At 47.8% G+C, this 13,633-nt stretch overlaps 1 protein-coding gene across 3 annotated transcripts in view; it reads left to right on the top strand.

Moving 5' to 3' along the window:
* LOC308462905 (trinucleotide repeat-containing gene 18 protein-like) overlaps positions 1-13,633 on the top strand; it is a 124,435-nt gene that overhangs the window by 32,843 nt on the left and 77,959 nt on the right. For all 3 annotated transcript variants that reach the window (XM_080980895.1, XM_080980894.1, XM_080980893.1), the window contains exon 2: positions 12,682-12,807. In XM_080980895.1, coding sequence (XP_080837021.1) covers positions 12,682-12,807 — 126 coding nt within the window. The remainder of the gene's footprint in view (positions 1-12,681; positions 12,808-13,633) is intronic.

Here is a 13,633-nt window from a genome sequence, read left to right as displayed (position 1 = left end):
CAGTCACAAAAACAAAACAAAAAAGCAAAATAAATAGCAAAAACAGACAGACATCAGCGTAACACTCAAAATGGAAGTGGTGCACTCAAAACGGAGCACATTTGGCTTCCGAAAAAAGTTCACAAACCGGAACACTTACTTCCGGGTTTGCAGTGTTCGGGTTCCAAGTTGTTTACCAAGGCATTTGAGAACCAAGGTACCACTGTACAGAGATTGAGCACTGGTGGACATTGGTTTCAATCCTGAGCAATGCACCTTGTGGAGGTGACTTGCTTTCCTTCCTAAAACACTGAAATTGAATGCCCTTTGACCAGGAGCCCACCCCAAGCTTATCTCCAGAGCCATTTGGCAGATTCCTTCTGCAGCTCAGGTTGTCCACCGGATGCAAAATTCTGGAGAAACTCTCCCATAAACTACAAAATTCTGGAGAAACTCTCCCATAAACTACAGGTGACAAGGGGGCAACGGGAAAGCTGGTTGGCTTTTCTTTACTGAACACACAAAATGACCTCAGGAAACATTGAAATCCATAAGGAGGGGAATCTTTCATTTTCCCATATTTGCAAATCAGAAATTTTGCTTCAAAACGCAAAATAAATAGCAAAAACTCAGTGTAGCACTCAAAATGGAAGCATGGCACTCAAAACGGAGCATGTTTGGCTTCCGAAAAAAGTTCGCAAACTGGAACACTTATTTCCGGGTTTGCAGTGTTTGGGTTCCAAGTTGTTTGAGAACCAAGGCGTTTGAGAACCAAGGGACCACAGTATCTTAGTTTCTCACCCTGTGCTGAATATCAGCTGGTGGAAACCATAGGAGGGGAGGGGCGCCTTTGGCTTGGGCCCTGCCTGAGTGTTTCCCACCCAGGCAGCTGGTTGGCCACTGTGAGGATGCTCAAGTTGAAGGACCATGAGTCTGATCCAACAGGCTCTTGGTATGTGAATGCCGGGGGGGAGAGAAGTGGGGCAGGAGAAGCACCCCTCTCTGCATGCTTTGCACCTCAGAAGCTGTAGCCCTGCACCTGCCCACCTGTGACTGAGCTGTGTTTCATAATGCAAGCGGACGCGACCGGCCACGGGCAGAGCAGGGTGTTGGACTAGGCAGTCCAGTCTCTTGTCATGTTTCTCCATGGAGGAGGAGTGCCTGCGAAGCCAGGCGTTCTGCAGAACGAGTCCCCCTCCCCGAAGATGAATCACGAGTCATTTAAACCTCCCTTGTTCCTCGGTGTTCCTTGTCCATCAAATGGGGTTAATGAGCCTGACCTACTTTGGGAGAAATTGGGAGGAGAGCCTGCGAGGGCTGATGTTGCAAGAAGTTGGCAAACCCACCCGTCTCGTCCCTGGAAAAAGAAATCTTAATCTTTGTTCCTCTTTCTAAACACGAAAGGGTGGGGTTAATTTGTGTGTTTGTGAGATATATATATATATATATATCTGACTCACCAACAGGAGAGGAAGCATCCGGTCATGAGATTAGGAATCAACAGGCCACAGAAACCGCATGGAAGAAAAAGGACCTAGCGGGTGGCTGTGCTTTCAAAGATGGGAGTGAAGAGCGAAGCTGCAATTGACCCAGCACCCAGATTTGCCCAAATCCTGCATGCACAGCAAACACCAATCACTGTGTGTGCAGAAAACCCCTTGCACCCATCTCCTTTCTTGCCCCCTTCCTGGGCCTGGGAAGTCGCAGGGCCAACTTGCCCTCCTGCGCGGTCAGCAAGATTGCTAAAGTCTTGCGGTTGTTTGGAGTTATGTAACCCCTTAGGAGGTTTCAAAACTCTTGTTTGTGTCTACAGATGAAATGTCTGGTCTGAGAGCGGGGGAAAGGTTGCGATTTCTTCCTGGTCGGGTGCCTTTGGCCCGTTCTCCAGACCCGGACTGTAGGTGCCTGCTAGCTGGTTTGCCAATTAGGAAAGGGGTCAAGGCTGGGAGGGATGGAGAAAGCCATTCTTTTTATATATATATAATTTTTTTATTAGTTTTTTAACATATCATTTTCAACAGTAATTAAACATACCTTTACATCTTATTCAATTTTTTTGACTTCCATCAGTCCTGTCTGAAAATTTTCCAGTCTAATCTCTTAGTATGCATTTCTTATTTTCCCTATTACATTTCAAACTCATAACCAATATCTCTATCTTTTTCTACTTTGTAACACTTCGTATATTTCTCCTTACAAAACTTCTTGTAGTCCTACTAGCATAATTTGTTGATTACATTTGCTCTTCAAATAATTCATATACTTCTTCCAATCTTCTGTAAATCTCTGGTCTTGCAGGTTTCGAATCCTTCCTGTCATTTTGTCCAATTCTGCGTAGTCCATTAATTTCGTCTGCCATTCTTCTTTCATCGGAATTTCTTCTTGCTTCCATTTCTGGGCTAATAATACTCTTGCCGCTGTTGTTGCATATAAGAACAGTTTGACACCTTGTCTATTAATGTCTTGGCCTATAATACCAAGTAAAAATGCTTCTGGTTTTTTTAAGAATGTGTATTTCAACATCTTTTTCATCTCATTATATATCATTTCCCAGAAGTTCTTTACTTTCTTACATTCCCAGGGATGGAGAAAGCCATTCAGCCTGTTTCTTTTCCTTCCTGCACAGCCAATCTGGGCCAAAACTGGTCCCACAACCCCATAGCCTCCCCATGGGATTTCCAATATCTAAATTAATCGAGAGGGGCAGTCTCCAGGTTTAATGCAGTGGTAGAGTAATCTCCGGACACGGGTGGCGCTGTGGGTTAAACCACAGAGCCTAGGACTTGCCGATCAGAAGGTTGGCGGTTCGAATCCCCGTGACGGGGTGAGCTCCCGTTGCTCGGTCCCAGCTCCTGCCAACCTAGCAGTTCAAAAGCACGTCAAAGTGCAAGTAGATAAATAGGTACCGCTCTGGCAGGAAGGTAAACGGCGTTTCCGTGCGCTGCTCTGGTTCGCCAGAAGCGGCTTAGTCATGCTGGCCACATGACCCGGAAGCTGTACATCGGTTCCCTCAGCCAATAAAGCGAGATGAACGCCACAACCCCAGAGTCGGCCACGACTGGACCTAATGGTCAGGGGTCCCTTTACCCTTTACCTAGAATAATCTCCAGATGGGCCCCTGGACTAATCATTTGGTCAGACAAATGCCTGGGCAGATGTTTAGCAAAGGAATTGAAAATCAAACTGCCATGATCCTGACGCCATTACGTTAATCTATGGTGCGACCGCATTTGGGGTGCTGTGCACAGTTCTGGCCACCTCAGAAAGGATATTGAAGGGTTGGAAGAAGATTCTGAAAAGGGCCACCAAAATGAGTGAGGGGGTGGAGCAGCAGCCCTATGAGGAACGGTCGCAGGACTTCCTAGTTTAGAGAAGAGGCGAGGATGAGGTGACACAGGTTTGCAAAATTACGCCTGGCGTGGAGAAAGGGGAAAGGGCTTCCTCTTCTCTCATGACGCAGGAACTCGTGTTAAGCAAGAGTTGTTGGGCAGTGGCACAAGCCTCCCTTGGGAGATGGTGGACTCTCCTTCCTTGGAGGTTTTTAAGCAGAAGTTGAATAGACTCTGCCATGGATGCTTTAGCTGAGATTCCTGCATTGCAGGGGTTGGATTAGATTAATAATAATAATAGTAATAATAATAATAATAATAATAATAATATATTATTTATACCCCGCCCATCTGGCTGGGTTTCCCCAGCCACTCTGGGCGGCTTCCAATAAAACACTAAAATACAATAACCTATTAAACCTTAAAAGCTTCCCTAAACAGGGCTGCCTTCAGATGTCTTCTAAAAGTTTGGTAGTTATTTTTCTCTTTGACAACTGGTGGGAGGGCGTTCCACAGGGCGCGCGCCACCACTGAGAAGGCCCTCTGCCTGGTTCCCTGTAACATGGCTTCTTGCAGGGAGAGAACCACAAGAAGGCCTTCAGCGCTGGACCTCAGTGTCTGGGCAGAACGATGGGGGTGGAGATGCTCCTTCAGGTATACTGGACCGAGGCCATTTAGAGCTTTGAAGGTCAGTACCAACACTTTGAATTGTGCTCGGAAACCTACTGGGAGCCAGTGTAGGTCTTTAAGGACTGGTGTTGTGTGGTTTCGGTGGCTGCTCCCAGTCACCAGTCTAGCTGCTGCATTCTGGATTAGTTGTAGTTTCCGGGTCACCTTCAAAGGTAGCCCCACGTAGAGCGCATGGCAGTAGTCCAAGCGGGAGATAACCAGAGCATGCACCACTCTGGCGAAACAGTCCACGGGCAGGTGGGTTTCAGCCTGTGTAGCAGATGGAGCTGGTAGACAGCTGCCCTGGACACAGAATTAACCCGCGCCTCCATGGACAGCTGTGAGTCCAGAATGACTCCCAGGCTGCGCACCTGGTCCTTCAGGAGCACAGTTACCCCATTCAGGACCAGGGAATCCCCCACACCTGCCCGCTTCCTGTCCCCCCCAAACTGTACTTCTGTCTTGTCAGGATTCAACCTCAATCTGTTAACCGCCATCCATCCTCCTTGGACTCTTGGGGGTCCCTTCCAACCAGGGTGGATAAAATAAATAAATAAATATTTTTTTTTAATTTAAATCAGATTTTTTATTAATTTAAATAAGATTTTTAAAATAAAATGCTTTTGGAGGAAAAATCTTTCTAAAGATAGTTTTCTATTTAGCTTTGACTAGACTTAACCGTCCAGGGGTCCTTTACTTTTAAAAGGTAAAGGTAAAGGACCCCTGACAGTTAAGTCCAGTAGCGAACGACTCTGGGGTTGCGGCGCTCATCTTGCTTTACTGGCTGGAGCTATTTATCTACTTGCACTTTGAAGTGCTTTTGAACTGCTAGGTTGGCAGGAGCAGGGACTGAGCAAGGGAGCTCACCCCATCGTGGGGATTCGAACCACCAACCTTCTGATCGGCAAGTCCTAGGCTCAGTGATTTAACCCACAGTGCCACCCGCGTCCCTTTACCTTTACCTTTACCTAATGTTGGAAGATCCAGGACAGGTAAAAGAAAGAACTTTGCTTAAAACTTTGGAACTCACTGCTGCAGGAGAGAAAAGGGCTCTGGTGCCCCTCTTCTGCTTGCAGTTTTCCCACAGGCCCCTGGGTGGCTACAGCAAGAATAGGATGCTGGACCATGGGCCTGATCCTGCAGGCTCTTCCGTGTTCTTATTCTGCAGGAGTCTCTGGCTCCAGACCCCTGCCCCTCTCTCTGGGAGGGGTCTCTTCCATCCCTTTGTGCTGCTAATGAGGAGGAGATTTTTTTTGGGGGGGGGGCTCTCGGAAACCGCCTTTGCCCCAAACTTGGGACTACCTGCCCCCCCCCCCCACTTGGGAGAATGAGCATCTTGACTCTGCTTTCAAGGAATCCAAACTCCTCCTGGAACAACTGCTCCAGGAAAGAGGGGTGGGGTTCTCTCGCCTTGCCGATCAGTTTCCTTGTAAAACAGAGTTGGAAGCCACAGAGCATTCCAGAGGCTGCTGTCTATAGCCCAAGGAGTAAGCTACAGACCAGTAAAAAAGGGAAGAAGAAAAAAAATGAGTCGTCCATAAGCTACGTGTAACTTCCTTTCCAGTCCCTCTGTTTAAATTCAGGCCCCCCCCCAAAAAAAACTTAACATTGTGTGTGCAGAGAGCCGTTGCCTATTTCTCCTTCTGGAGTAAATGGCAAAACCTGCATAAATGGGAATAATATCAAGAGGCAGGGAGTTCCAAAGTGCAGGTGCTGCCACACGAAACAATTGAGTTCTGAGAGATGCAGTGCATGTAGTATGGGGCATCTGTAGCAGTCAAGTGGACATATATGGGGTGAGGAGCTCTCACAGAAGGTATATTTTATGCAGTGGACCTGCCACTTAGATGATGATAATAATAATAATAATAATAATAATAATAATAATAATAATAATAATAATAATAATTTAGTACATTTCCGAGCACAATTCAAAGTGTTGGTGCTGACCTTGAAAGCCCTAAACGGCCTCGGCCCAGTATACCTGAAGGAGCGTCTCCACCCCCATCGTTCAGCCCGGACACTGAGGTCCAGCTCCGAGGGCCTTCTGGCGGTTTCCTCCCTGCGAGAAGTGAGGTTGCAGGGGACCAGGCAGAGGTTTTCTCGGTGGTGGCGCCCAGCCTGTGGAATGCCCTCCCACCAGTTGTCAAAGAGAAAACATCTGAAGACATCCCTGTTTACGGAAGAGTTTGATGTTTTATTGTGCTTTTAATATTCTGTTGGGAGCCGCCCAGAGTGTCTGGGGAAACCCAGCCAGATGAGCGGGGGATAAATAATAAATTATGATTATGATTATGATTTATTTATTTCTTTTGCTGGTTGTGAGGAAGGACAGAGAGGGTGCTTGAACTTGGTGGACTTCTGAGATTTTGCTAAGATGTGTGACTCTTCTTCCAAGCCTGGAGTTGCCATCTGGGGGGCTGGTGTTACCAACGTGCCATTGGACTAGATGCCCACCTGTGCCCAAGGAACACCTGGGAGGCCTAGACAAGAGTCGCGGTGCAACAAATCTATTGATTTGCACTTATTTCCCACTCTAATTTCCAGGGAGCTCAAAGTAGTCTACATGGCTCTTGCCTCCTCATTTTAATCCCGACAACAACCCTGTGAGGTAGGTTCAACCAGGAGGCACAGTGTCTGGCTCAACACAGAGTTCCTCATGGCCGAGTCAGGATTCGAACCCGGGTCTCCCTGGGTCCTAGTCTGAAAAGCTAACCCAGCATTTCTGAACTGTGGGTCTCTAGATGTTGTTGGACTACAACTCCCATCATGAGGCGCAAGGTTGATCCAACCACTACAGCACCCTGGAAGAATGAGCGATTCAACCATGAGCAGGAATGTCACAATGAGATACAGGGATATGTGAAGGCAGAGAGGAGCAATGAGTGGTCCAATGTCATCCAGGGAGCTTCAGCGTGGCTGAGCGTGGATTCGAACCTTGGTCTCGATGCACCAGGTCAGCCGTGGGGAACCTTTGTCCCTCCAGATGTTGGTAAACTACAGCTCCCAACATCCCTGGCTGCTGGCCATGCTTGCTAGGGCTGGGGGGGGGGGGGAGAATCGTAGTTCAATGATGCTTGGAAGGGCCAAAGGTTCCCCACTCCAAAAGATAAATGTACTGGTCCTGTGCATTTTGCAGAACCCGCCTGCCTGTTTTTAGATGTGTTTTCATAGAATGGCAGAATAGGAAGGGGTGCTGAGGGTCATCTAATCCAGCCCCCTTTAATGCAGGGATCTCAGCTGAAGTTTCCATGACAGTCATCCAACCTCCTATGAATGAGAGTCCACAACCTCCAGAGGGAGTTGTTTTCACTGTCAAACAGCTCTCACTGTCAGAAAGTTCTTCCTGATGTTGAGTCGGAATCTCCTTTCTTGCAACTTGACTCCATTGGTTTGAGTCTTACCCTCTGGAGCAACAGAAAACAAGCTTGCAGCTCTTGAGATATTTGCAGATGTTGATCGTATCTCCTCTCAAGTCTCCTTTACTTCTAGGCTTGTTGTTGTTTAGTCGTTTAGTCGTGTCCGCCTCTTCGTGACCCCCTGGACCAGAGCACGGCAGGCACTTCTGTCTTCCACTGCCTCCCACAGTTTGGTCAAACTCATGCTGGTAGCTTCGAAGACACTGTCCAACCAACTCATCCTCTGTCGTCCCCTTCTCCTTGTGCCCTCCATCTTTCCCAACATCAGGGTCTTTTCCAGGGAGTCTTCTCTTCTCATGAGGTGGCCAAAGTATTGGAGCCTCAGCTTCACGATCTGTCCTTCCAGTGAGCTTATATGCCTGTTGTCTTTGTCCATGGAATTTTCTTGGCAGGGATACTGGAGTGGCTTGCCAGTTCCTGCTCCAGGTGGATCACGTTTGGTCCAAACTCTCCACTATGACCTGTTCATCTTGGGTGCCCTGCTCGGCATAGTTCATAGCTTCTCTGAGTTATTCAAGCCCCTTCGCCACGGCAAGCCAGTGATCCATGAAGGGCTAAACCTGCCCAACTCCCTCAACCGCTCCTCATAAGGCTTGGCTTCCAGACTATCTCGCCAGAGTGGTGCATGCTCTAGTTATCTCTCGCTTGGACTACTGCAATGCACTCTACGTGGGGCTACCTTTGAAGGTGACTCGGAAACTGTAATTAATCCAGATTGCGGCAACTAGACTGGTGGCTGGGAGTGGCCGCCAAGACCACATAACACTGGTCCTGAAAGACCTGCATTGGCTCCCAGTATGTTTCCGAGCACAATTCAAAGTGTTGGTGCTGACCTTGAAAGCCCTAAACGGACTCAGTCCAGTAGACCTGAAGGAGCGTCGCCACCCCCATCGTTCTGCCCAAACAATGAGGTCCAGCTCTGAGGGCCTTTTGGCGGTTCCCTCACTGCGAGAAGCCAGGTCACAGGGAACCAGGCAGAGGACCTTCTCGGTGGTGGCACCCCACCCTGTGTGGAACGCCCTCCCACCAGATGTCAATGAGAAAAACGACTACCAGACTTTTAGAAGACATCTGAAGGCAGCCCTGTTTAGGGAAGCTTTTAATGTTTAATAGGTTATTGTATTTTAATATTCTGTTGTTAGCCACCCAGAGTGGCTGGGGAAACCCAGCCAGATGGGTGGGGTATAAATAATAAATTATTATTATTATCATCAGCAGCATCATATTATCTTGGTTGCCCTCTTCTGCACACCTTCCAGCTTGTCAGCCTCTTAAATTGTGGTGCCCAGATCTCAACACAGGACTCCAGATGTGGTCCGACCGAGGCAGAATAGAGCAGTTCCCTTGATCTGGACACTGGACTTCTGTTGATGCAGCCTGGAAGAGCATTAGCTAATGGTCTCCTTATTGCAACTCCGAGGCCTGTGCAAATCCGTTTCCCGTTCTCAGATTGCGTAACGCAGCCTCTGTGTTATTTTGCAAGATCTGTGGTTTCCTGGGCAGCTAAGTCTCCCGGTTCAGCCGTGCCCCAAACCCGGCCACCTGTTCCTCCAGAAGAACACCATTCTGCTGCCATTCCGAACCACGAAACCCATGTTTGTTATGTTCTTTCAAGATACGAGGCACTCAAAGCTTGCGGACGTGCTTCCTCTGTCGCCGCATCCGGCTGCGGTGCGCAGGCAGGGCGCTTGGGAGGAAGCAGGCTGAAGCATGTGCGAGGATGTTGCTGCCATGTGCCACTGCACCTGCTTCCCTTCTGCAGCCACAGGCCTGTCGTTGTGGCCGACGCGGTTGCGCAGCAGGGTTAAGCAAGACTCGCTTCTGTTGCGTGGTTCCTGCTCGCCTGCTGCTTTTTGGTGAAATATCGCTAACGGACGCTGCCGTCCCCAGTTTTTCTGCATGCTTTTTGGGGGAGACAGGGCAGATGTGGTCAGAGCAAAAAGCCAGCAAGCCAAAGCAGCCTTAACTTGGTCCCTTCCCTTGGCTGGGGTGGAAGGGAGTCCATGACAGACAGGTGGCCATCTGTCATAAGGGCATAAGAGAAGCCCGCTGGATCAGGCCAGTGGTCCATCTACTCCAGCACTCCGTTCTCACAGGGGTTGAACAGTTGCCTGTGCGAATCCAGAAAGCAGGATTCTCCCATCCTCTAGTTTCTAGTAATTAGTCTTTAGAAGCATTGCTTGGAGGCGGTTGGAGGATGGATGGTGGCTAATGGATTGAGGTTGAATCCTGACAAGACAGAAGTACTGTTTTGGGGGGAAAGGAGGTGAGCAGGTGTGGAGGACTCCCTGGTCCTGAATGGGGTAACTGTGCCCCTGAAGGACCAGGTGCGCAGCCTGGGAGTCATTCTGGACTCACAGCTGTCCATGGAGGTGCAGGTCAATTCTGTGTCCCGGGCAGCTGTCTCCCAGCTCCATCTGGTACGCAGGATGAGACCCTACCTGCCCACAGACTGTCTTGCCAGAGTGGTGCATGCTCTGGTTATCTCCCGCTTAGACTACTGCAATGCGCTCTATGTGGGGCTTCCTTTGAAGGTGACTCAGAAACTGCAATTACCGGTAATCCAGAATGCAGCAGCTAGACTGGTGACTTTGAGCGGCCGCCGGGATCACATAACACCAGTCCTGAGAGATCTGCATTGGCTCCCAGTACGTTTCCGAGCACAATTCAAAGTGTTGGTGCTGACCTTTAAAGCCCTAAACGGCCTTGGCCCAGTAGACCTGAAGGAGTGTCTCCACCCCCATCATTCTGCCCGGACACTGAGATCCAGCGCCGAGGGCCTTCTGGCGGTTCCCTCACTGCGAGAAGTGAGGTTACAGGGAACCAGGCAGAGGACCTTCTCAGTAGTGGCTCCTGCCCTGTGGAACGCCCTCCCAGCAGATGTCAAGGAAATAAACAGCGATCTTATCTTTAAAAGACATCTGAAGGCAGCCCTGTTTAGGGAAGTTTTTAATATTTAATGCTCTATTGTTTTGAACACTCGTTTAGGAGCTGCCCAGAGTGGCTGGGGAAACTCAGTCCAATGGGCAGGGTATAAATAAATTATTATTATTATTATTATTATTATTATTATTATTATTCCAATTATGGAGGACAGAGCACAGCCACCAAGTCTAGCAGCCCTCGATGAATCTCTGCTCCATGAATTTGTCCAGTTCTCTTTTAAAGCTATCCAGATTAGTGGCCGTCACTGTTTCCTGTGGGAGGGAGTTCCACAGTCCAACTAGGCGTTGTGTGAAGAAGTGGTTTCTTTCAGGTGTTCTGAATCTCCCAACGCTCCCCTTCATTGAAAGTCCACAAGTTGTGGTGTTACCAAAGAGGGAGGAGAACGTTTCTCTGTCCACTTTCTCCTTGCAATGCATAATATTATAAACCTCCTCACATTTTCTCTGAACTCAGAAGTCGCTGCAACCTTCCTTCCTTAGGGGTGTTTGCTTCACCACCTGAACATTGGTTGCTCTTTCTCTCAACCTTTTTTGAGGTCTCCAGAGTTGTACACCCAAACACAGTTGTAACATAGATTTGTATAATGGCCTTGTGACGTTGCCAGTGTCATTTTCAATTCTTTCCCTAATGTTTCCTAGCACGGAATCTGCCTTTTTCATGGCCGCTGCACCCTGGGTTGACGTCTTCATTGACCTATCTACTATGAGCCCAAGGTATCAGGCAGTGTTAGAAATTAGCCAGGCGCCAGGTGCGTTTTGCGACTGGCGCAGGTCCAACTGCGACCACGTGGAGATCTCTGGACGCTGGGGAAAGCAAAACAACACTTAAGAGAAGGATCTGGAACATTTTCCTGGGAGCTTGAATTTGTTCTATCCTGGATTGTTTCATCTGATGTTTTAAAGACTTGTCAACCGCTTTGAGGTTTTATGAAGCAAGTATAGTAGTGAAACTAATAGAACTAATAAACCCCATTGCAAAAAAAAAGACATCATAACCTAGGTTTAAGGTGCCATTTGGTGATTAGATTGTATATCTGAGTTTCTTAGGGGTTTTTTAGCCAGGACGATTGCGTCGCAGGGGGTGCGACTGGTTAACCCATTGGGTGCCTTTCAACTCTACAGTTCTGTGATTCCGTGACACCCGTTGTCATTATTATTTCATTAAATTTATATACCACCCCTCACCCGGAGAGCACGGGGTGCTTTGCAACATAAACCATGAAACACACAATATAATTATAGTAAAGGGGGGGCAGAGATAATAACACCCCCACCCCGGAGGAGAGGTGGTGACTGAGCTCAAGGTCATTGAGTGAACTTCGTGGCCTCATGGGGATTCGAACCCTGGTCTCTCCTAGATATGAGTCCGACATAATAACCTCTACTCTGTTCTCACTGAATGCACGAGACGAACATGGTGATGAATGTGTGGGATGCACAGAGGGACATTTGTGTGCATTTGCAGCTCAGAAGCATTTCATTTTCCCGATTTCAACCATAGGGCTGGTTGGAATTGCGCAAGTTAAATCAAAGCAAGGCATGAGATTCCTGAATTGCAGGGGGTTGGAATAGATGACCTCTGGGGGTCTCGGCCAACTCTATGAAGCTTAAAACCTCTTTGGTTTAGGAAGCTCTCGCAAGATCTTGTGGGACGACCCCTAGCACTCCAGTTTTAAAATGTGGATGCGTTTTCTTCTGAATATCTTGTAATATTCTGGGAATACGTTCAGGCTAGTATCCCTGAAGCATTAGGGTATCTGACTACACCCTTAGAACCCAAAATATTTCTGCTGGATAATCTAAAAGATGTTATTCCGGAAAATAATAAACAAATAGTGTTTTATAGCTGCTGCTGCTACGATTATAACACATTAAATGCGGGGTGGGGGATAAAATCTCATACTATACCTGAATGGATTAAGAACATTTTATCCTTAGTAATTTATGACTAAGCCAACTTATTACAAAATAATACATATAGACCGGCGTAACAGGTTCATGGGGGAAAATGGGCATTTTTCTTTGCAAAGTTTTGGAACAACAAAGTCAATGACAACATCCAACTTCATGCTGCTTTCAGCCTGCTGTGGCAGTATTTCTGCATGCTCTTTATCTTTGCTTTATTTTGTTTATTCTTAATCATAACAAAATTAGGAATGCATTTTTAGAACTTTTCTGTGCTGTGTTCTATGCTGGAATCAACGGGTGTCGTTTAATCACTCTTGCGTGTCACTTTGAGTTGCATGGGTTTATAAAAACCAACCGATGTGTTTAATAAATAATAATGATAAGAATAATAATAAGGTTTACACCTGACTTTCCTCTGTCCCTCTTTTCCAGGATTCTCCCACCTTCCCAACGGTCTGTATCCCTCATACATTCCTCTGAGCCACCTGGAGCCTCACAACAGCGGCAGCCCCTTGCTTGCTCAGTTGGGCCAGCACAGCCTCTTTGAGTCTCCAAAAGGTGAGTTGGGCTCCCCCCCACCCTTTGTCCAGTGCCCCCAACTGCCCCTGGGAAAGCCCCCAAATGGCACATATGCAGAACACAAACAAACCCTTCCTGTGGTTGCTCACCATCACTGATGATGATGATGATGATAATCAGGGCTGCCTTCAGATGTCTTCTAAAAGTTTGGTGGTAGTTCTCTTTGACATCTGACAAGAGGGCGTTCATATGTCCAGATTTCCACCCGGACGCTGTTCACAAGGGACGAATACTGGCTTTGTCAAGGAAATTCCGGACGTATGGCAACCCTACAGAGGAGCAGGCCTTGGAGATGGAGGTTAATTGGGGGGAGAAGAAGAAGAAGAAGAAGAAGAAGAAGAAGAAGAAGAAGAAGAAGAAGAAGAAGAAGAAGAAGAATTTATTTATACCCCGCACATCTGCCTGGGTTTCCCCAGCCACTCTGGGCGGCTTCCAACAAAATATTAAAATACAATAATATCCTTCAGATATTAAAAGCTTCCCCAAACAGGGCTGCCTTCAGATGTCTTCTAAAAGCTTGGTAGTTGTTTTTTCCTTTGACTGATAAGAGGGCGTTCCACAGGGCAGGTGCCACCACCAAGAAGGCCCTGTAACTTGGCTTCTTGCAGTGAGGGAACCACCAGAAGGCCCTCGGAGCTGGACCTCAGTGTCCGGGCTGAATGATGGGGGTGGAGATGCTCCTTCAGGTATACTGGACTGAGGCTGTTTAGGGCTTTCAAGGTCAGCACCAACACTTTGAATTGTGCTTGGAAACATATTGGGAGCCAATGTAGGTCTTTCAGGATCGGTGTTATGTGGTCTCAAC

The sequence above is a fragment of the Podarcis pityusensis genome (genome assembly GCF_964106645.2).
Source record: "Podarcis pityusensis genome assembly, chromosome: 14".
NCBI lineage: Eukaryota > Metazoa > Chordata > Lepidosauria > Squamata > Lacertidae > Podarcis > Podarcis pityusensis.
This window is presented reverse-complemented; position numbering and strand designations above follow the sequence as displayed.